The 22,159-nt window shown below is 43.7% G+C and overlaps 1 protein-coding gene across 1 annotated transcript in view; it reads right to left on the reverse strand.

The window, feature by feature from the left end:
* Positions 1 to 2,628: 2,628 nt before the first annotated feature.
* The window catches only part of LOC147008447 (carbohydrate sulfotransferase 9-like), a 39,196-nt gene continuing 19,665 nt past the window's right edge, over positions 2,629 to 22,159 (reverse strand). Inside the window, exons 2-3 of the mRNA XM_085863708.1 lie at positions 7,844 to 7,955; positions 2,629 to 7,609 (exon numbers count right to left, since the gene is read on the reverse strand). Coding sequence (XP_085719834.1) covers positions 6,877 to 7,609; positions 7,844 to 7,955 — 845 coding nt within the window. The 3' untranslated portion in view covers positions 2,629 to 6,876. The remainder of the gene's footprint in view (positions 7,610 to 7,843; positions 7,956 to 22,159) is intronic.

A 22,159-nucleotide genomic window follows, 5' to 3' on the forward strand; every position in this document is an offset into this window, starting at 1 on the left:
ACTTACCCATCACGTATTCGACATGTGCCAGCGTTTTAGACAAATTTTTTATACGTCGGCATACACTGGCTAAATCGTCAAGGTGTGACAGCCCCTTTAGCTACGTAGAGTAAATGGAATGTGCATGAGTTTAAGGGATGACGAGGGAGCACAAGGTAGTTGTGGGATTTAGTGAAGAACAATGGCAGTGTTCAGCGATGCGAGTTGAGAAACAAACACAATGAATGAGTGAGGGCCAGCAGGCCTGAGTGTATGGAGCGAATGTGGTATGCATGGAGCGATGAGTGATTGGGGGGAGGAGTGACTCCCACCCAAGGGACCCCAGGGTCAGAGTAATGGTAGATGGTGGGTTTGCCAAATTTACAAAATGGAGGTCGTTTTGCTGTTGGTGCGAATGTAGGCTCGAAACCCGTTTGGAGGGGTGCAAGAGTCCTGTTGACGGGCTGGGAGCGTGGCTGCGAATGGTGAGTATCGCTAAGTGGGCACCCCGGGCACCGGGCTAGTCGGCCGCGGTCGGCCAAGGGTCCAAGAGGGGCCGGGATAGCGTAGTGGGCCCGCATGATGCGGGGCCCGTAGCGCCAATAGCCACGTGGGCAGTGTCGTGGGCACGGGCACCCGGGGAAAGGGGCCCGTGGCGCCAGCCTGCCACATGAGCATCGAGGGGGAGTAGCCAGGGAGGGCACTCCCCAAATTTTAGGGAGCTGGTAGGCTCGGAGACAGTCGCAGGGCCCGGGGGTGCCATAGTTGGAGAATCGGCAGAGGGTAGTTCCTGCCAAGGGAGCCACGTGTCCCAGCCATGAGACCGTGCGAGGGCACGAGGGAAAATTGAAGGGCAAGGCCCAAATTTGTGAGGGCACCAACACAGGCAACGGAAATCTTGGTTGATAGAACCAATAGTTTAAGCGACAGGCCCTTTTGGAAAGCCCCAGGGTAGTTTAAGGTTAAGGAATGTTAGGGGAGATAGGGAAGTGTAACCCTCTGCACAATCCATCCCTTCGCTCTCGTTGTAGGCCGCTGGACCCACTTTGGGTTAGATCGCTGAGTTCTGAGGCTTGATTGGGCCTCGAGACAGGACGCTAGCTCTCCCTTATTCCCCTCCAGGAAGGGAACGTAGGGGTTGGGAGTAGGCTAGGTGACAGACTAGGTTAGCCGGACAGAGACAATAAAGGAGGTTAGGGTGACTAATTATAAAGGAAAGATAAATAAATAAGATGGGGCTAAATTGGTTGGAATTTTTTTTGCAAACTAAGGGACTGGGTATGGACAGACGGGCAAAGGCAATAGGTTGGGAGGGAGACAGTAGGGTAAGTCTGAGCCCGCCTTCAGACCGGCCAGCACCACCGCACTCCCTCCACAAACCTCCAGAACGAGACAAGAGGCCTGCCAGCTTTGTATGCCGGCCTGTTTTTGCTGAATGGCCTGTTCCGGCCTTGCTTTGCCATGCCTTGTCTGCCTGCCTCTGCCTTGACCCCATGCCTGCTACCCTATTTGCATTGCCCCATTCCATCCATTACCATGTGCGCCAGGATCATTGCGCAAGTTGCAGGGACTCCCCTGCAGGCAGCCGCACACGGAGACTGCATTGAGCAGCCCGTGCACCGTGTTTTGCATCCATCCATCCATCTGCACACGGGGACTGCATTGATGCAGCCCGTGCACCATTCATTTTTGTGTTTGCTTGCGTCGGTGCCCTTCAGTATTCTGCAGGTATTACCCTGCAGGCAGCCACACACGGGGACTGCATTGGTGCAGCCCATACACCGTTTTTGTGTTCACTGCGCTCATTTCAAGGGGGAGGCCGAGGACTGCATGGGGCAGCCGGCCACATTCCCTGTTGAAACCTGCATTTGTTTCATGTGCCAGAGACTGCATTTGGGCAGCCTGGCTCCCTGCTTCAAAAATGGCCTGTGGGATGGCATATGGCATGCCGGGTTAGGGTGAGTTGCCTCCAGCAGCTGAATACATGAAAATGTTCTGTGACAGACAACGGGGCCTTTTGAACAGGCCCCGAAGACATCCGACCTTCTGCTGCGGGGGCGCTCACCCTCACAAACTATGACTAACTTTGCCATGCCCTTTTTCCCACAGAGTCCATCAGTCCTGGGCCATGGTTAGTGTACCATGTATAAGGTTAAGGTTAAGTTAAGGGTAAATTGTACATGAGTTGCTCCCCCTGCATGTTTGTCGTAGTGCCGGCAATTTAGTTAAGTCGTCTGTATGAGTGAGTTTGTTTAGTTAGTTACTCAGCCCGGAGGTTATTTACTTTTGGGACAAGGATACACCAAATGTCGCACTCAGGGATCCGAAGGTAAATCGTACTAGGGGAACACTTGCACATGAAGGCACACGAAAATTTGACGACTCGGGACGAGTCTGTAAAAAGGGGAGGGGGTAGTGTTCCGGTTGTGGAAATTCACAGAACACCATTCAGGTACCCTGGAGATCAGTTATGTCAATAAGTGTGTCCAGGTAGATTTCCCCACAATGTCTAATGGGAAATATTCATGTAACCGGGTTGTGCATGTTTGAGTTAGCCGTTATTCTTTTGCTATCTTTATTTTGACAAACAAACAATCATCTCCTCAGCCAAAATTATGATGGAAAAGAACTCAATTTCCACAAGTTGGATCAGCATACATACAGAGAATCTTTAATTTCATATATACAGAGGAAGAACATTGAATGATTCACTGAACCATTCGAATGGACTTCACTGAAAGTGAAGCCCGAAGCAATTCTTGTTATACACAATTTGCCATTCCAAAGAATGGGAGGGTGAGACATTTGGCAACTCAACTACAGGATTAGCTGATAAGCACGAGGCAAAATAACTTAAAACTGCAATACGTGTCCACTTTGGGTGGGAGGGAGAGAATGACACAATCATGGAAAAAAAGTTTGCAGTCTTATCAACCAGGTCACCTGGTTCCGATGCAGCGAGCAAGGCCTTTTTCATGGTAAGATATTCCTCTTATCAATGTGCAGGTCAAAAGACTTGGGAAAAGGGAAACAATACTGACAGCCAATTTGACTCTAGTACAGAAATTAAATTTATAAAGTACCAGCATCAATTAAATAATTGAAAGTACAATCCATGAATATAATTATTTTTCTTCCACACTATCATTGAAGACCTTGACCACTTGCTTTAGGTGCTCATTCCCCTTTCAAACCTCGAATGTTGTTTTCTTCCCTTGTCAGTATGGAGCTGACATATCACAGCCAGTGACAGCATGAAGGAACAGGAGGTTGTGCGTTTGGTCACCTATTGCTTCTTGGATTGACTTCATGCCGAACAGCTTCTGTGGAGCTTTGCTTGTGCTTGGATTCAACAGAAACACACAGGAGTGTTGGGGTGTCAAGGCGACAATATCACGAGTATATCTGTGTCAGATTCCACCACAGAAACAGGATGGCCTTCACCAGCAAAGGCTAAAGCAGTGGAGACCATCAGTGTCCACATCACTGGCTGCCTGTCTCACTTTTGTTTTGACACGTTGTCGATCCTCAGACAGTAATGTGATGAGACATCCTTTGTTCCCTACATTTCCAAGGAAATGATGTCATGAGATGACTGCTAATTTTAATGGCAGCAGATGTTCATTTCGCTACCCCCTTTTCTGTTCTTCTGATTTGGTTGATGGTCACAAACATTAAAAAAAAAAAAAAAGTAATTTAAAATTATATCAAAGCAAGAAATTTTTTTCACTTGGTTCTATCATATCAAAACCATATTGATCAGTGACCTTTATTTATATTTCATATCTCTTCAATTCCAATATGCTTCGGAATACAATAGAAGTTCAAATCTAACAGCCCCGAAATATGAATACGTGTCACGTGTGACCCAGGCCAAGTCCCAGGCCATGCCGTAATTGTACAGTCTAAATGCCAGGGCATAAGTGTTCTGCCTGCTGGACCAATCAGAGGTTGTGATGTTTGGATGAGTTTGTGATTTCTCTCGCAATGTTATTTGAACTGATGTCTGTTCCTTCAATCAGGACAGGAAGGGTGGACGAAACAGCTCCACGAGTTGGTGCAAATTTGACAGTTGGCTGGATCAGCTCATGATGCACTGCAAGGAGTGAAAAATCCATTGTGCTCTCGATAGTTGGTTTTCCTGAAAGCTCTGCAAACGACTTGGTCACCTCGAGTTTGTTTCACTCGGGGACCCATCAATTCACAAGCTCTCCGTAAGTTTTTGAGTTTTCGATGAGTTGTCTCAGGTGAGTATACCATAGTTTAAATAAGTCAGAATCAATGTGGAATACAACATGAATAACACAGGTGAAGTACAGTATAATATCATTTATTCATAACACCAACATTTTTGAAATAATCTTTACACAAGTTGTCAATATGGGTTTTCCATGACAGTTTATCGTCAATTGTTGAACAAAAGAATTTGGGGCACAAAACTTTGTTTACATTTACATTGTCAATCATAACATTCCCAGGGAGGGTAGTTTTGGAATTACTAAACAACATATAATTTGTTTTCTGTAAATTAAGTGATAATTTATGAGCATTTATCCAGCGAGAAATGCATTTCAATTGCAAATTAATGGTCATGCGAACATGTGGGTCTCGATGGGAGAATTTTTTCTTTTGAATAATTAGAAAAAAAAAAAAAAGATGTAGCATTGAATCGTAAAAGTTAAATATAAATCATAAATAAAGGAACAAGAATGGACCCATGTGATGCATCACACCTGACGGCCTATCACAGAGGAACTACAGCCATTCTGAAAGACAAATTGTTTCCTATTTTGTAAATAATTCCTGACCCACTCCAAGGCCACACCTCTGAATTTGGTGATATATAAACTATCAGAATATCATGATTATTGGGATCAAAAGCCTTGGAAAAGTCCATGAAATTACCCACTGTACAAGATAATTTGTCAATGGTGTTGGCTACTTTATAAATAAAAGTCAAAACAGCATGTGAAGTGTTAGGTTTTTCTCGAAAACCAAATAGTGAGTTACAAAAAAAAGACTTTTTAAGAATAACAGTTTGTGAAGAATCAACTTTTTTGAGAATGAGGTCAGCAAAAATATTGGTCTATAATTGCTTAACTCCTGTACATTTTACTGTACTTTATTAAAAAATTAGGATCATTTTAGTTATCTTCATTTTCTCAGGTATAACACCAATACTAACAGATATATTCAAAGTTCAAAACAAATGGCTGTGCAGTTTCTAAAAAGATGTCTTTTTTTTTTCAAAGAAAATTCTCTATCCCATCACATCCAGAACTTTTCTTATTTTAGATATGTAAATTATTCACAAAATCTATACCCTCTGTTTCATGAATAAGGACAAAAACATAGAGTTTGGGTTTGGATTTCCCAAAAAGTCATCAAAGGATCTATTTATAAACAGGAGTAATTGTACAAACATTTAGATCAACATGAACAAAAAATGTTATTAAAACATTTCCTTGTAGTGTGTAGATCCTAAATACAATCATTATTGTAGTTAATCCTCCTATATTTTACGGACTGGTGTTTGTAAACTCCGCCATCAGAGGTGTGAAGGAGGTTGTTTTCATCCCTTGCTGTCTGTCTGTCTGTCTGTTTGTTTGTTTGTGTGTCTGTTTATGTGCAAGACACCTCAAAAACTTGTGGACAGATCCGGATGAAATTTGGAGGGCATGTTCGGTGGTGTGTGACAAATCAGACCTATACTGATTAGATTTTGCTGAAGATCCGGATCCGGATCCGACTACTATAATTTTAAAAGTGATTCTTCACCATTGAGAGATAGAGCTAAACCAACATATAACACGATATCTCAAAAGGTTTGAGACGGATTTGGACGAAACTTGGTGTACACATTGTGTGTGTGGCAAGGACTAATTGATTCGATTTTGGTGAAGATCTGAATCCGAATCTGGACACGAGATTTATTTAATTTTTAAAGTGATTCTTCACCATTGAGAGATAAGGTGAAAAATGATATATAGCATGATATTTCATAAATGTGTTGAGCCCAATATATTCTTGTGGATCAGGCATTGCATGGTGGAGGTATGCGCTCTATCGAGTACCCTTCTAGTTTGTGCTTGTTTGTTTGTTTGTCATGCAACTACTCCGACAGTTGTGGGCCAATTACATCCAGACTTGCTACGTAGGATCGGCATGGCCCCAGTTAGGGCATGGGGTGTTTTTATCTTTGCTGGTGGTCTTTTGAAGGATCGAGTGGAAGGGCGGGGATGGGGGTGGGGGCGGGTGACGCAAGTTCTCTATGTTAATGTGTACCGTGTAGCACCACTCCAAGTGGGTGAGGTTATTAAAAGTTCCCACCCTTTACAGTATTGTCCAGTAAACCCTTGCTTAACGCTGTAGTTACTTTCTTGAAAGGTGCGACTTTAACTGAAACGATTTAAAGCAAATCTAATTTCCACATAAGAGTTAATGTAAATAATTGGGGGGGGGGGTAAGGTTCCTGCGAAAAAATTTATCGTCAGACTAAAGACATTTACATATAGAGTATAAGTTTTAAATCATTTAAAACAAACAATTGAAGATCATCATCTCCAGTTGTTTTTTTCTCATCATCTCAAGTTGCTTCAGATCTTCATTGATTAGCTCTTCTCCATGTGATTGCAGTAATTGTGTAACACTTCTTCTTTCTTCCACCACATCAAATAACATGTTTTTTTCTGAACAAATTCATATATTTTGTTGTATTCCCCTGTGTTTTCATCTCTCAAATTCACACAATCAATTATTATCACCTAATGCAGGTTAAAATATCCATGTTTTTTTAATGATCATAAAACTATTATTTAAGAGCATTCTGCTTTCATTAGCCTCTGACTTTAACATGCTCAAACAACACCAAACGTTGCAGTATCTGTGGTTATAAACCTACAATTCTGGACGGGAATAGTTGAATATCTCATAATCCCGCTGATAATATTTATATAGACTCTCACGTTGCTCATGGCTAAGTTGTTGCATAAATTGCTTTGTCATGTCCACACCAGTCCTTGAATCATTTGTCTCCTGATGGTTTGGGTATGAAAGAGACACTCCAACACTCTGTAAGAACCACGGTGCTTCAACAGCAACTTGTTCAATTTTTCCAATGAAATCATAGTTGATATCACAGGGATAACATATCTTTTCAATGGGAATCCAGTGCCTATCCTTGAAATTATTATATTTGATGACAAATTGGGCAAATTCTCGAAAAGTTACGTTATCACCAGTGGCAAGTAAAGATTTATCAGCATTGGGCCGAAACTCTCTTAAGATCCAACGACCTATAGCTTTATGGTAAACAGGATTGGGTCGCTGCAACTTATCACGGTAAGAAGAGACCATGCGGCTGAAGGGTTCACGTATGAACAAGAACTTGGTATAGTTATGGAGCCGTACACGTATTTCATCTTCACTGTAAGAGGAAAGCGAGCGCAGAACTGGAGTGGTGTGTACATAGTTTCTTGAGAGTGACTCAGGAGGGCTTTTCACATGACCACCAAGTACAAGAAATAAGCGACGCCAGTTGGAGCAACCCACCTTGGGCACCTCACAGTACAGCAGCCGAAAGTTTTCTTCAACAAATATTCTTTCCAGTTTCTGAAGGTTCACATTCTCACTGGTTTCAGAAAATGGAGACATGGAAAGTATTAAATCTAAGAATACATTATATACTGTTGAGTCTAATTTAGAGGAACAGTTTTTTCACAAAAATTTTCCTGAGATAATAGTTAAATATTTTTAAATATTAATTTATTTACTTGCTGTTCTTTTATTAAAATTCATCTCAAATAGTGTTACAATGAAGGAGACTTTGCTGTATAAATGTGTGTTCTCTATAATTTGCATTTACCTTTTTTGATTGTTATTCTGCCTGCAGACAGCATCGATAATGGCTTTCCGCCTCATTTGTTCCAATTGCATTTCTGGCTGTGTGTCAACCTCCCGCTTGCTTCCAACAGGATCTGAAACACAATTTGTATTATTTTAGTAGAATTACAAGCTTGCCTGCAGGAGTACATAAGATGTAGTTAAAGAACCAAGTTATTTCCTGTTGAAAGTGTGGCTAATTAGTTGTGATTCAAGGAAGAAATATATTTGCAATTGACATTGTTAACATCATTATTTTTCATCTTCCACATAATTTTCAAACCCATTGTTCATTTATAATCAATTCAAAGCCATCACATTATCCATTTGCTGAATGTCAAAATTTAAAACTGGAGGGTTCAAAGAACACCTTACCCCACATAATGTTAGAATATATAATTTAAATGAAATAAAATGATTTTAAAGGTCGTATAAGAAAAATTCCAAAAGCTTACAGTCTGATCACCACCTTATTTAACATGTCGAAGTACTGCAAAACTGGAGGTTTTTGGAAGTGGCAAAAGGTGATTTGTGTTCTCCAGTGTTCAAGTACCAGAGTGTACCAATGTTCATGTGTAGGGATGGCACTGAAAAAAAAAATGTTGGTCCCACCCACTACATACAAAACTAAAGTTGGAGTATCTTCTCTAAAAAGTCACCGGCTACATATGAGAGCCTATCTGGTCTGTTCAGCTGATTGTCTGAGCAGGAATCACTTTTCAGTTCTCCAGATCATGGAAAAGCAAAAAAAAGCCAAGATTGGGCAAAACTGGAAAATCTTCTTCTCGTTCATAATCATTTTTAGACGGCGTCTTTCCGAGTTGCCTCTCTCAATGGAAATTACTCTGGTACCATCCGACAGAGTTTTACTTGGTGCAGCATCCTTTGGTATTGCAATTTTAATAGCATGAAAAGTATGCAAAACTGAATTCCTTTGTGAAGGACGAGGAAGGGATCAGAGGAGTGGGTGGGACTACGACTGCCAATCTGCCTGATTGAGGTGGGGCCACCAGACATATTTGCCCAAGGTCCAATCAGACCTATATGGGTGTGGTTAACAGTGGAATATTATCAGGAAGTTGGTTAAAGCAACAACCCACTCATGTACCATTTAGAATGTTAGATCATCTATAAAGTATGTCAAGCCATTATAATGTGAGCACATCCATTAAGTTTGCTCTACAACATTTGTAAATCAGTTGTAGAACATCTATACAGTATATACTTCCAAAAAAAAGGCAAAGAAACAATTAAAAAAAACGTTTTTAAAATTTTTTTAATGCAAAAGGATGTCAGGATTCAACCATCCATCTATTGTGACCGTATTCTGTGCAGAGTGTTGGAGCTGCCTAAAGGCCCGGTCACACCTCGACGTTTTAGCCAGCGATGGCAACGTATTAAAATGTATCTAAAACGCTGGCTTACGTTGAACTTTTGATGTTTTTTTTAAAGATTCGGACGTATTCATAGCGACTTGGTCTTATGTATAACGCATTGGTAACGGACACAGAATGTTTCGTTGTGTTATAGATAACTTATACCAACGAATGCTGAACCTGTTGTTGGCCTACACAACCGATGCCCAACGATAGTCTAACTTAGGCATAGCGCGTTGCACGCATCGCCGCCGATGTCGTGACGTAGCCTATTAAAAGGCTGACGCACAACGATTCGAATCATAACTGCCGTAGAAATGGAAGTGTCAACATCGCGGTCACACCTTGGCGATCTTGCCAGCGTATGCCGACCTAAGAAAAATGTGTCTAAAACGTTGGGGCACGTCAAATACGGTATGAGTAAGTTTGGTATACGTGAGTAGAACGCTAAAGTACGCTATCATACGTCGTAGTAAGTAGAGTACGTCAAGAAATTTTAAACATGTTCAAAATTTTACGACGTACTCGGCATATGACACACGTTCCGCATGCGATGAGGATAAGTTTTACACACGTCCACAAAGGCTACTTATAAGCTACTCATAAGTCGAAACGCGTCGCGGTAATGTCTTTTTTACGCGAAACTTATTTCTAACTTATGTTTGACGTGCTTTGAACCAATTCTTTACGTAGTCCCAACACACATCGACGTATGTAGACGTATTCCAATGACGTCTTCCGGTCGAAAAAAAAAAATTAACGTGTTTCTAGCTTACAACTGCCATATAAAGACGTGTTCCCAGCGGTTTTGGGAATTGGTATATAAAAATGCTGCTCATAAAAGGGGAACCCAACAGTGTTTTCGAGTCCTTTTTGAGTCGATGTCCATGTCAGCAGTAACAGTATCAGTATTAGTAGTAGTTTGTTCATGTTGGCAGTAGTAGGTGAGTGTGAGGGAGGGTGTGGGTTATGATGGATCGTCCTTGCGTTTAACAATTTAACGATTTAAATGATAAACTCAACGATTTAAATGGCTGCATCTCCACTATTGAAAGTAGATGCTTGCGCTCAACAATTGGATTTTTTTTTACACTCAACGACTTTTAAACGGTACCACTCTGCTATTTTCATTGTTTACAATGAACGATTTAAATTGCTGTCACTCGCCTGTTTTTTGACGCTGGGGTTTGGAAATTTGAAGCGTTTCTTCTGAACGTGTTAAAACGCTCAAACTCGACTATTTTAAATAGACGCTGCCGATGGACAATTGGAATCATAGCCAAACTAGACATCGAAGTGTGAACATCCTCGTCATGCCGAAGAAAAGTTTGAAGAATGCTGCAAATAAGTGTCCTGGCCATGGCCGTGGACGCTGACGCAAGGACGATCCATTATACCGACGTCTTTCAGCCTATGAGTAACTTAAAAGTAACGTCTGTCGATGTGTGGCAACGATCGCGTAACGTGCCAACAACACGTTAATCATAGGTTAGAAATAAGTTTCGGGTACGCTAAACATTACCTCGGCGTGTCTCAACTTATGATTAACTTACAAGTTGCATGTGTTGACGTCTGTCAACGATCGCAGACCGTGCATACAACCTGTGGCCAGCGTAGCGGAACGTATGAGTCATACGCCGGCATACGTCGTGAAATTTCAAGCATGAAAAAATTTGAGGACAACCAAAAAGTACAACGTTTAAAGCCAACGTACAACAACGTATGGCAGTGTTTTTCAGCGTGCTCTCAATGTTATCAAAACTTACCCATAACGTATTCAACGTGTGCCAGCGTTTTAGAAAAAAAATTCAAAAATCGGCATACGTTGGCTAAAACGTCAAGGTGTGACCGGGCCTTAAGCAGTCTCCTTGGCTATTGGGCACAATCCTGGACGGGTCACCACTCCGACACAGGATACCAGCAAGCTGGCACTTATTAACCTCTGTTGAATGTTCTCTTATGAGTAAATGTTATTGAAATGTCGTTAAAGACTTTCTCTCACTTTGGTAGTAGTATCTCTCGTTTGGACCCTTTGAAACGATGATGAAAAAATTCTCACATCATTAATCTCCTGCTGCTTCACAGCAGCAAGTATTCATTTGAGCCACAAAAATGACACATTTTCCTCCAACTTATGAGCATGAACTAGAGGCAATGCATCATTTCAAAGGCAACTTAGGATTTGGTCAAATTATATGAGACAGTTTCATGATGACAGATCGTCAAGCCAATTAGCGAAGACAAACCTGAAAAACTTTTGAGGAAAAAAACCCAACAACATTTGTGAAAGCTCCATTTCACATTTTGGTGAAGATGATACTGTGGATGTGCAGCTTTTATCAAAATGTGTTTCTCTAATATATAATCATTCCTTTTTAATCGATTAGTAAAAGAACAGTTGTAGTTGAAAAAACAAGCTCAAATGAGCTAAGATCCTCGTCCTCTTAGTGATGACGTCATAAAAACGAATATGACGTCATTGTGATGTATCAGGTTTGCAATAAATTATCTGTGCTAATGCCCGGCTTGATTCCCGCAAACAAAATTCAAACAGCTTGCCTAGTTTCGGAGATAATGGTATAGGCGATTTCCATTAGCGGCGATATTATGGCATCAACTTTTTTTCTAGGAAGAATTTCCAAAATCGGAGATTATTACTGCCTGCGCGTGGGCTTTCTGCATATACATAGCAAGTTTCACGAAGATCCGATGAAAACTCTGGGTTGTGAAACAAAAAATGTCAAAAAATAGGAATGACGTCATAAAAATTGATATGACGTCATGGTGATGTATCATATGTGCGGTAATTCATCTCTGCTAATGCCCTGTTTGATTTCCGCAAACAGAATCCAAAAAGCTTGCCTAGTTTCGGAGATTATTTTTTAGGCGATTTCCATTAGCAGAGATATTTTGACGTCATAACTTTTTTTCTAGGAGGAATTTTCAAAAGCGGAGACAGTTACTCTCTGCACAGGGTGTTTTTACATATATACGCCAAGTTTCAGGAAGTTTCGATGAAAACTGGAGGCTGTGAAACAAAAAGTCCACAAGAAGAAGCAGAAGAACAACAACGTGAGTAAGACTTAGAGATCCTCCACGAGAATCTAAAAATCCATGATCAGCAAAATTGAGAGTAACACAGGGTAGGAAATGCAAGTACACAACTAACTTGAGGTATTGTCAAAAAAGAGACGCTTGGAAAAGTCGAATGCTTCAGCTGCATCGTGGTCTTCATCAAGGACTAACAGAGGTCACGTGTGCTAAGATCCTGAATGTCATCTCAGAGGAGAGGTGTCACACAGGCCTGTGATATACATTACCTATGTTTTATATCAAATTATTCTGCCAGCATTATTGCAAAAGTTACAGAATATCTAAAAGTAATAACCATTTTATTGCATTTTATTAGAAAATGAAAAAAAATCAATCAAAACCGACAATTTGAATTGTTCTGAGACAAGTGAATTATTTTAAAACGGAATGGATAGCATGCAACTGATGCCAATATAATAGTATGACAAAATGAGTCTTTCACAGGATGCCAAGGGTCTGCTGTGAAAATCCTACTTGTTACACACACTGATGAGCCAAAACATTATGACCACTGACAGGTGAAGTGAATAATATTGATTATCTTGTTACAATGGCACCTGTCAAGGGGTGGGATATATTAGGCAGCAAGTGAAGTCAGTTCTTGAAGTTGATGTGTTGGATGCAGGAGAAATGGGCAGGAGTAAAGACCTGAGCGACTTTGACAAGGGCCAAATTATGGCCAAACGACTGGGTCAGAGGATTTCTGAAACGGCAATGCTTGTGGGGTGTTCCCAGTCAGCAGTGGTGAGTACCTACCGACAGTGATCCGAGGAGGGACAAACCACAAACTGGCTACAGGGTGTTGGGCGCTCAAGGCTCCTCGATGTGCGAGGACAATGAAGGCTTCCCGTCTGGCCCGAACCGACAGAAGGTCTACTGTGGCACAAGTCACAGAAAATTGTAATGGTGGTCATGGGAGGAATGGGTTACAATCCACAGTGCATCGCACCCTGCTGCGTATGGGCCTGCATAGCTGCAGACCAGTCAGAGTGCCCATGATGATCCCTGTCCACCGTCAAAAGCGTCGACAATGGCACATGAGTGTCGAACTGGACCTTGAGTAGTGAAAGAAGGCTGCCTGGTCTGATGAGTCCCGTTTCATTTTAGATCATGTAGATGGCCGTGTACGTGTGCGCCGTTTATCTGGGGAAGTGATGGCACCAGGATGCACTGTGGGAAGACAACAAGCCGGTAGAGGGAGTGTGATGCTCTGGGTAATGTTCTGCTGGGAAACCCTGGGTCCGGCCATTCATGTGGATGCCAATTTGACACGTGTCACCTACCTAAACCTCGTTGCAGACCAGGTACACCCCTTCATGGCAATGGTATTCCCTGATAGCAGTGGCCTCTTTCAGCAGTATAATGCGCCCTGCTACACTGCACACATTGTTCGGGAATGGTTTGAAGAACATGATGAAGTGTTCACGGTGTTGCCCTGGCCTCCAATTTCTCCAGATCTCAATCTGATTGAGCATCTGTGGGATGTGCTGGACCGACAAGTCCGATCGACTGCGGCTCCACCTCACAACTTACAGGACTTGAAGGATCTGCTGCTAATGTTTTGGTGCCAGATACCACAGGACACCTTCAGGGGTCTTGTGGAGTCCATGTCTCGGCGGGTCGGTGCTGTTTTGGTGACACACGGAGGTGGCATACTGTTTTTTATATATATGTATATATGTATATATGTATATATATATATATAAAACAGTATGATTCAAATGTGATGTAAGAGTGTGTGGAAATGCTCGTATGTACAAAGTCTCTTTGTGTAATGCATTTTACTTTCACTGAGCAAGGTAGTAAAACTTCAGTTTTTATCAACAGCTCTGACAGAGGAGTGAAAGATGGTGAATACATGGAAGTTTGGGATGTTGCGGAATTATTTTGACCCTGTGGTAAGGAGTGCTGTCCCAGAGCAAAAGGCTAGTTTGAAGTGCACTGTATTGTATTGCTGCAGCCAACAACCAATCAACTGCAAAAAAGGTCTTGTGTGGTTTACTAATACAGCAGTGTTTACCTGCATATATAATGACGAAGTGAATTTCCTCCAACTCTGCCTTCATGTGGTTTACCAATGTGGTGGAGCTCACCTGCTGATCGTGATGGATTTTGGCTTGAGGCTCAACAAATTAAGTTTGGAAAGGTAAGCAATACTGCAAAGCAAACAAGAAAGTTGGAAGCTACATAAATAACCAAAGCATTACCTTGGGGGTGACTTAGGTACACAAAGCCGGAGCAGTTCCGTGCAATTATTTAGATCCTCGCACAGCACAATTAATTTACCGAGCTGTGTTCCTCGTCCACATAACCTCTGGCTGTAGCGCCTGACCTGCAGGTTTCGCTCCAGTAGATCTAGGCAATGCAATAGCATCAAATTGGTGTGGCTAAGGATTGACAAAGATTTCACAAGACAATTATATTTTGATTCCTTTGTCTTCTCAGTCCTTCACAGAGAGCCTCGTTCATTGTTTTTGTAGAAATGTGGAAAACTTTTGCCATATTGGATCTGCTTGTAAATCTCGATGAATAGAAACTTAAATAGGACGTTTTCAAACAATAATCCAAAGGGAAAAAATTGTAGTAATGTAAAATAAATCAGCACTCAAAAATGATCTATTTCACGATATGCCTTTTTTTATAACATGCCTGAGTGCCAGCTTGCTGGTATACTGTGTTGGAGCGGCAACCCGTCCCGGATTGTGCCCAATAGCCAAGGAGACTGCTTAAGCAGCACCAACGCTCTGCAAAGAGTATGGTCCCAATCTCCTCTTCTCCTCCTTTTAAAAGGCATTCCTATTGCGGTCAAGGCTCAAAGAGCCACAGATGCATAACTATCGCAGAAAATGACCATTGAAAGATTCATCAATGATCTAATATAGAACTTGAAATGTATTTTTTAACAATGTGAAATTTGTTTTTGTATGTGTAGCTCGGATCTGACTACAAACTTTCATCCTTTGATTTTTGTCAGAATGGTGTTTTAGTAAAAAGTGTTCCGTTCTTTTCAGAGGATGTTTAAGCAGGCTGCCTCATCTGCAAAAAATTTTATTCCTGAGATATTAAAATCCCAATAGCACATTTTGAAAGGTGTCGCAATCACGTGCCGGTATCCTGGCCATGGGCCTGATGGGATAACTCAATTAGATGGTATAATCGGCGTTGAGCTGTCTAGTCTGGGTTAAATTCGCAACCGAACTATAACTTGCCACCCTGGTGCTTTGCAGGCACGTCATTTCATTAACTGGTGAGCCCTTCTTGAGATACGATGTTAAGCTGGCTGTCTCGTCTTCTGGTATTTGTTGATGTTCAAGATTGCATAGTACCTTTCAAAAAAGTATCCGAGCTAAATTCTAACTATCTGCCTTGTTTGTGTGCCACAGGTTAGTATGCAGAGGTAGTGATCACACTTACCTTTGATCTGTATTTGATTCCCAACCTGACTATAAAACTGTCAGATTGATGCTTCGCAACCAAGATGTTGCATCACAAAGTGTACCATTCCTCAAATGGATGGTAAACTGAAAGTCCCATCTGCTAGTATTAGCTTGTGGATGTTAAAGATCCCATGGTGTCTTTTGCAATGAAGTGGGAGAATTATCACCGGCATCTTGTCCAAATCAGCTCCTGTTGAACATCAAGCCTGGCCAGCCAGTTTGTTAAAGACTTCCACGACACTTGACAGCCTGGTGTTGGCTTAATGGATCCTTTATGGTTATGGTATGCCTGATGTTGGCTTGATGGTTAGGGTGGTGGGCTTGGGATCTGAGGATCCTGAGTTCAAATCCCGCTCAGCTATTGAATTAATAGGAGGTGGGGTTGACTCTGCCTGTCATCCTCCCGAGGTTGGCAAAATGAGTGCCAGCATGCTGGTATACTGTGTTGGAGTGGTGACATGTCCATGATTGTGCCCAATAGCCAAGGAGACTGCTTAGGCAGCACCAATGCTCTGCACAGAGTATGGTCCCAATGGATGGATGGAATGGTTACGGTGGCAGGCTGAGGATCCTCACATCCTGAGTTCAAATCCCGCTCAGATGTTTAATTAATACCACGTGGGGTGGACTCAGCCTATCATCCTTCCGATATCGGCAAAATGAGTACCAGCTTGCTGGAATGATTGAGCTATTCGAGTATCCTGCGTTGGAATGGTGACCCATCCAGGATTGTGCCCAATAGCCCAGGAGACTACTTCGGCAGCACCGACGCTCTGCACAGAGTATGGTCCCCAATGGAATAGAATGGGCTGACTCACCGGGTCATCCTTCAGAGGTCGGTGAAATAAGTACCAGTGTACTGGTATCGGGGAACAGCATCAGCGGCATCGTCATGCTCCAACAAAATGATAGCTACCTGGCAGCAAATTTGCCATATGCAAGAAGAAGAAGTGTGGTGAATTGAAGGTCGTGACGTGTGATCACATGTTGCACGGCTCGAGCACGGAATAGATAAAGCTAAGGTTCCGCTCGGTCAGGGGGATTGTCCCAGGGGCATTGTCGTTTACGGCGGCGGTTCACTTGGTGCTCGTTGAATGGTGAGAATTGAGAGTATATCGGACTCCGGGCTTATACTGATTTATTTTGCGGTGATTAGTTGCACGTGTATACCTTACTGCTTATGTACTCCTTGCTGCACCTGTATCCCCTGATGTGCCCGTAGAAGCGGCTTCAATCAAATGGAATAAAGCCTACACTCTGAAGGTTCTTCTCTCGTTTTCATTTCAATTTATTCCATTTGGTTTTCTCGGCTCTCTCAACCAACGATGGACAAGATCTACAAACCAGAGAGGTTCGACACAGACCCAAACGCGACTGACTCAGAAATGAAATGGTCGCATTGGTTCCGTTCCTTCTCACACTATCTGACCATCATCGAAGAGGGAGCCGACAAATTGGCCGCCCTTGTGAATCATGTCTCGCCCAGCGTATACAGGCTCTTCTCGGAGTGTGACACCTACGAAGCAGCGATCGACGTGCTGCAGGCACTCTACGTGAAGCGCAAGAACGAGGTATACATACGACATCTTCTCAACACACGCAAGCAAGCAGCCGGGGAGACAATCGATCAGTTCCTGCAAGCTCTGAAACAGCTGGGAAAAGACGGCAGCTTCCGGGCCGTAAACGCCGAGGAACACCGAAATGAAGCGACCCGGGAGGCATTTATCCAAGGACTCAGATCAGCCCACATACGGCAACGCTTACTAGAGAAAGCGCAACCCACTCTTGAAAAGGTAGTCGACCAGGCTCGAGCGATGGATACGGCTCAGCAGCAATCTGAGTCATTTGGGACACCGATGCTGCTAATGAACGCCGCTACGGTGGAAACTCAAGGAACCCCACAGACACAGACACAGCCTGACACAGGGGATGGAGAAAAACCTGAGGAGTCGGATACCCAGACCTCGTCAAACTCCTCAGCAACTACTCCGGTTGGTAAATGCTTCTTTTGTGGGTACAAAAGACACCCCCGCCACAAATGCACCGCCAGAGATGCCACATGCATGAATTGTGACAAGAAAGGGCATTATGCCAGGGTATGTAAATCTACCCTAAGGAGAAATAAACCCACTTCTGTGGCTCTCTACTCACAAAAGAAACTAACTGCAGCCTCACCGGGGAATCTATCCAAGGCTATCATCAACGTACGAATTAACGGGCATATGGCTGAGGCTCTGATTGATACCGGTAGCTCTGAAAGTTTCGTCAACAGCTCGCTAGTGAAGGGCAGGAAATGGAAGATCCACCCGACAGACAATACGGTATGCATGGCCGCCACATCACTACAGTCCCGCATACGAGGGTACTGCAATGTTGAATTGGACGTAAAAGGGTACACGCATCGGGATGTAAGGGTACTGGTGCTTCGTGATTTATGCGCAGACGTAATTCTGGGTCATAATGTCCTCAAGCAGCACACGAGCGTCGAAATACCCTTTGGAGGAAGCAAACCTCGTCTAATTTTAAATGCTTTGACCACCACAGAGGTAACGTCCCCCCAGCTGTTTGCTAACTTGTCGCCGGTCTGTAAACCGATAGCGATCAAATCGCGGCGATATACCACTGCTGATATGAACTTCATCACTTCAGAGACCAAGCGATTACTGGAAGAAGGAATTATAGAACCGAGCGATTCGCCATGGCGCGCACAGGTGTTGGTCACTGCCAATCAGAATCATAAGAAACGAATGGTTGTCGATTATTCCCAAACGGTCAATCGTTTCACCCAACTCGATGCCTACCCTTTGCCGCGCATAGACGAGATGGTCGAACGCGTGGCCAATTATAAGATATTCAGCACCAGCGATTTGCGAAGCGCCTATCATCAAATTCCCATCCGAGAGGAAGACAAACCTTACACCGCATTCCAGGCAGGTAGACGCCTCTACCAATTCAGGATTCCGTTCGGTGTCACGAATGGAGTAGCTTGCTTCCAACGATTTATGGACGACATCATCTCAGATGAAAACCTCAAAGACACTTTTGTTTACGTGGACCATGTCACAGTGTGTGGTAGGGATCAGGGGGAACATGATATGAATCTGGACAGATTCTTGAGCATTGCTAGAAAATACAATCTGACCCTCAACTACGAGAAATGCGTATTCTCGGCAAGGTCAATTGACCTTCTCGGCTCCACAATAGCCGACGGCACGATTAAGCCAGATCCTGAACGATTGCGCCCACTTCGTGAGCTACCCCCACCTCAGGACCTGCAGACAATGCACCGGGTGATCGGCATGTTCGCTTACTATGCAAGATGGATTTCCCAATACTCCGAGAAAATACATCCCCTAGTGCATTGCAAAAACTTCCCACCAGATGCCGCTGTAGTAAAAGCTTTCCACAGCCTCAAAGATGATATCAGTAATTCTGTGGTATTATCGATCGATAGCTCGGTGCCCTTCGTGGTGGAAACAGATGCTTCTGATCACGCGATAGCTGCTACGCTTAATCAGTCTGGGCGACCGGTCGCGTTCTTCTCGAGAACTCTCTCTGGAAGCGAGCAGACACACTCGGCAATAGAGAAGGAAGCGTACGCCATTGTCGAAGCCCTACGTAAATGGAGACACTATTTACTGGGAAACCATTTCATGCTCGTCACGGACCAACGATCCGTGGAATTCATGTTTGATGGGAAAAATAACGGGAAAATTAAGAATGAAAAAATTATGAGATGGCGGATAGACCTAGCCTGCTTTAGTTACGACATAGTATACCGGCCTGGGAGGGAAAACCCTGCTGCAGACACCTTCTCTCGGGTCTACTGTTCGGCGACAATCAGTCGGGCTTTGCAAGACCTCCATGTGTCTCTGTGCCACCCGGGGGTAACCAGAATGGCACATTTCGTGCGCAGACAAAACCTTCCCTATTCTATTGAAGATATTAAACAAATGAATGCTTCATGCCCTGTTTGTGCTGAACTAAAACCCAGATTCTATGGCGCGGCTTCTGGCAGATTGATCAAGGCCACTTCTCCCTTCGAGAGACTAAACATTGACTTCAAAGGGCCCCTGCCGACCGAGACAGACAACAGATACATATTCACTGTTGTTGATGAATATTCAAGGTTCCCTTTCGCATTTCCGTGCTCGGATATGACCTCGGGCACTGTCGTGAAATGTCTGTCTGACCTCTTCGCTATGTTTGGGAAACCTTCGTACATACATTCAGACAGAGGGCCGTGTTTCATGTCGGTCGGGCTAAAACAATTCCTATTAGAGCACGGCATAGCAACTAGTCGAACGACGGGTTACAACCCACAGGGTAATGGGCAGGTGGAACGATATAATGGAGTTATTTGGAAAGCCGTAACTCTGGCGCTGAAATCGAGAGGACTGGGGGCCGAGCAGTGGGAGATTACCCTTCTCGACGCTCTGAATTCCATACGCTCTTTGCTCTGCACGTCCACCAATGCAACTCCTCACGAACGAATGTTTACTCACCAGCGGCGTTATGTTGATGGCCAATCGGTGCCCAACTGGCTAACCCATCCCGGAACAGTGTTCATGAAACGCCCGGTACGACAAAGCAAGTATGAACCCATGGTGGAAGAGGTCGAACTCATCGATACTAATCCAGAGTATGCTCATGTCAGGCTCCCGGATGGTAGGGAGACCACTGTGTCGGTTCGCCATTTGGCTCCCTCAGGTACTCCTCCCGCAGGTACACCACCATCTGGCAAGAACGAGTTCAAATCCCGCTCAGACGTTTAATTAATACCACGTGGGGTGGACTCAGCCTATCATCCTTCCGATATCGGCAAAATGAGTACCAGCTTGCTGGAATGATTGAGCTATTCGAGTATCCTGCGTTGGAATGGTGACCCATCCAGGATTGTGCCCAATAGCCCAGGAGACTACTTCGGCAGCACCGACGCTTTGCACAGAGTATGGTCCCAATGGAATAGAATGGGCTGACTCACCGGGTCATCCTTCAGAGGTCGGTGAAATAAGTATCGGGGTATCGGGGAACAGCATCAGCGGCATCGTCATGCTCCAACAAAATGATAGCTACCTGGCAGCAAATTTGCCATATGCAAGAAGAAGAAGAAGAAGAAACAAAGAAGAAGATGACTACATCGACTCCACGAGAACACGAATGGTATTTGTAGATGTGGATGGGGAAGGTTCCAGGAGACAATATAGAGCTTTTTTTGTATACAGAGTCAAGACTCGTTGAAGAGAGAGAACACTGAATGGATCAGGATGCAACAGCACAAAGAAGGGGAAGGGGGGGGGGGGACACAAACAGCTGAGTTGAAGGACAAAATGGAGGGCTATTTGGACAAAATGGGTGTGGGGAGGAATGAGGAGTAGGGGAGGATGCATGGGATGGACGAGATGGATACAGAAGGAAACTCTCAGGAAGGAAAGAAAAATGGAAATTTGAAGGAAGGCTTGGGGATAGGGGAGGGGTTCACAGGGGTAAAAAAAAAATCACGGTTTTGGATTTATTTATTTACTGTGAAATCCTGCCATCTATAATAATAAACATCATCAAACATCCCTTTTAAACATAATTAATGGCTTACCTTCAAGAAAGGTTTATCCTTGGACAGCCCAACTTAACCTCAGGGTCTTAGCCACCATTTTGATTCAGCCGACTCAAAAAGTCTTGCCTTGGAAACAGGATCTACTCTCATGAAAATATAAAAGTGTATACTGTAGTCAACATATGATTTCCGACATGAGGATCAGATCTCGTAGACTAAATACGTGCCAAAATCTGGAGTGAAATCTGAAAATGTAAAGAAATTAGGGATGTTTTTGTTTTTGTGCATGGGTCCCAATACGAACTCTGGCTTGATATATTTTTGAATTGAATTTTGCTAATTTTACACTTGAATTTCTCTTTTAAAGAATTCTGTTTAAAGGCAAACAGTTGCAGTTGTGTGTGTGTGTGTGTGTGTGTGTGTGTGTGTGTGTGTGTTCACACACACACACTATGGTCCTTAAGCACAACATATCATTCTCTTTGCTAACCCCCCCCCTTCCTCCATATGTATATATATTGTTACGGATTCGCGCCCGCCGGCGTGCTGACGGCCACGTAACTCGAATCGCGGCACGTCGCCCACCGGACGGACAATCCAGTCGTGACCCTCTCGGACTAACGCCGGGAACCAGTCACGGGTGGACCTTTCGGTCTCACCGCGATCGAGCCAATCGGCCCCCGCGTGGGATAGGGTTGCTCGCCAAATTCGACCTACCTAAGTACCCACACGGAGGGTAGACCGGGCGATCGCACCTCGCCGCAGGTCGACTTCGGACACGGGCCGCTTAAGCGACCCGTTCCGTACTATCGGGATAACCGAGCGTGTTATCGTCGGCC

This window comes from Eptatretus burgeri, chromosome 18 (genome assembly GCF_056783735.1).
Source record: "Eptatretus burgeri isolate ZD-2024b chromosome 18, Ebu_testis_v1, whole genome shotgun sequence".
Taxonomy (NCBI): domain Eukaryota; kingdom Metazoa; phylum Chordata; class Myxini; order Myxiniformes; family Myxinidae; genus Eptatretus; species Eptatretus burgeri.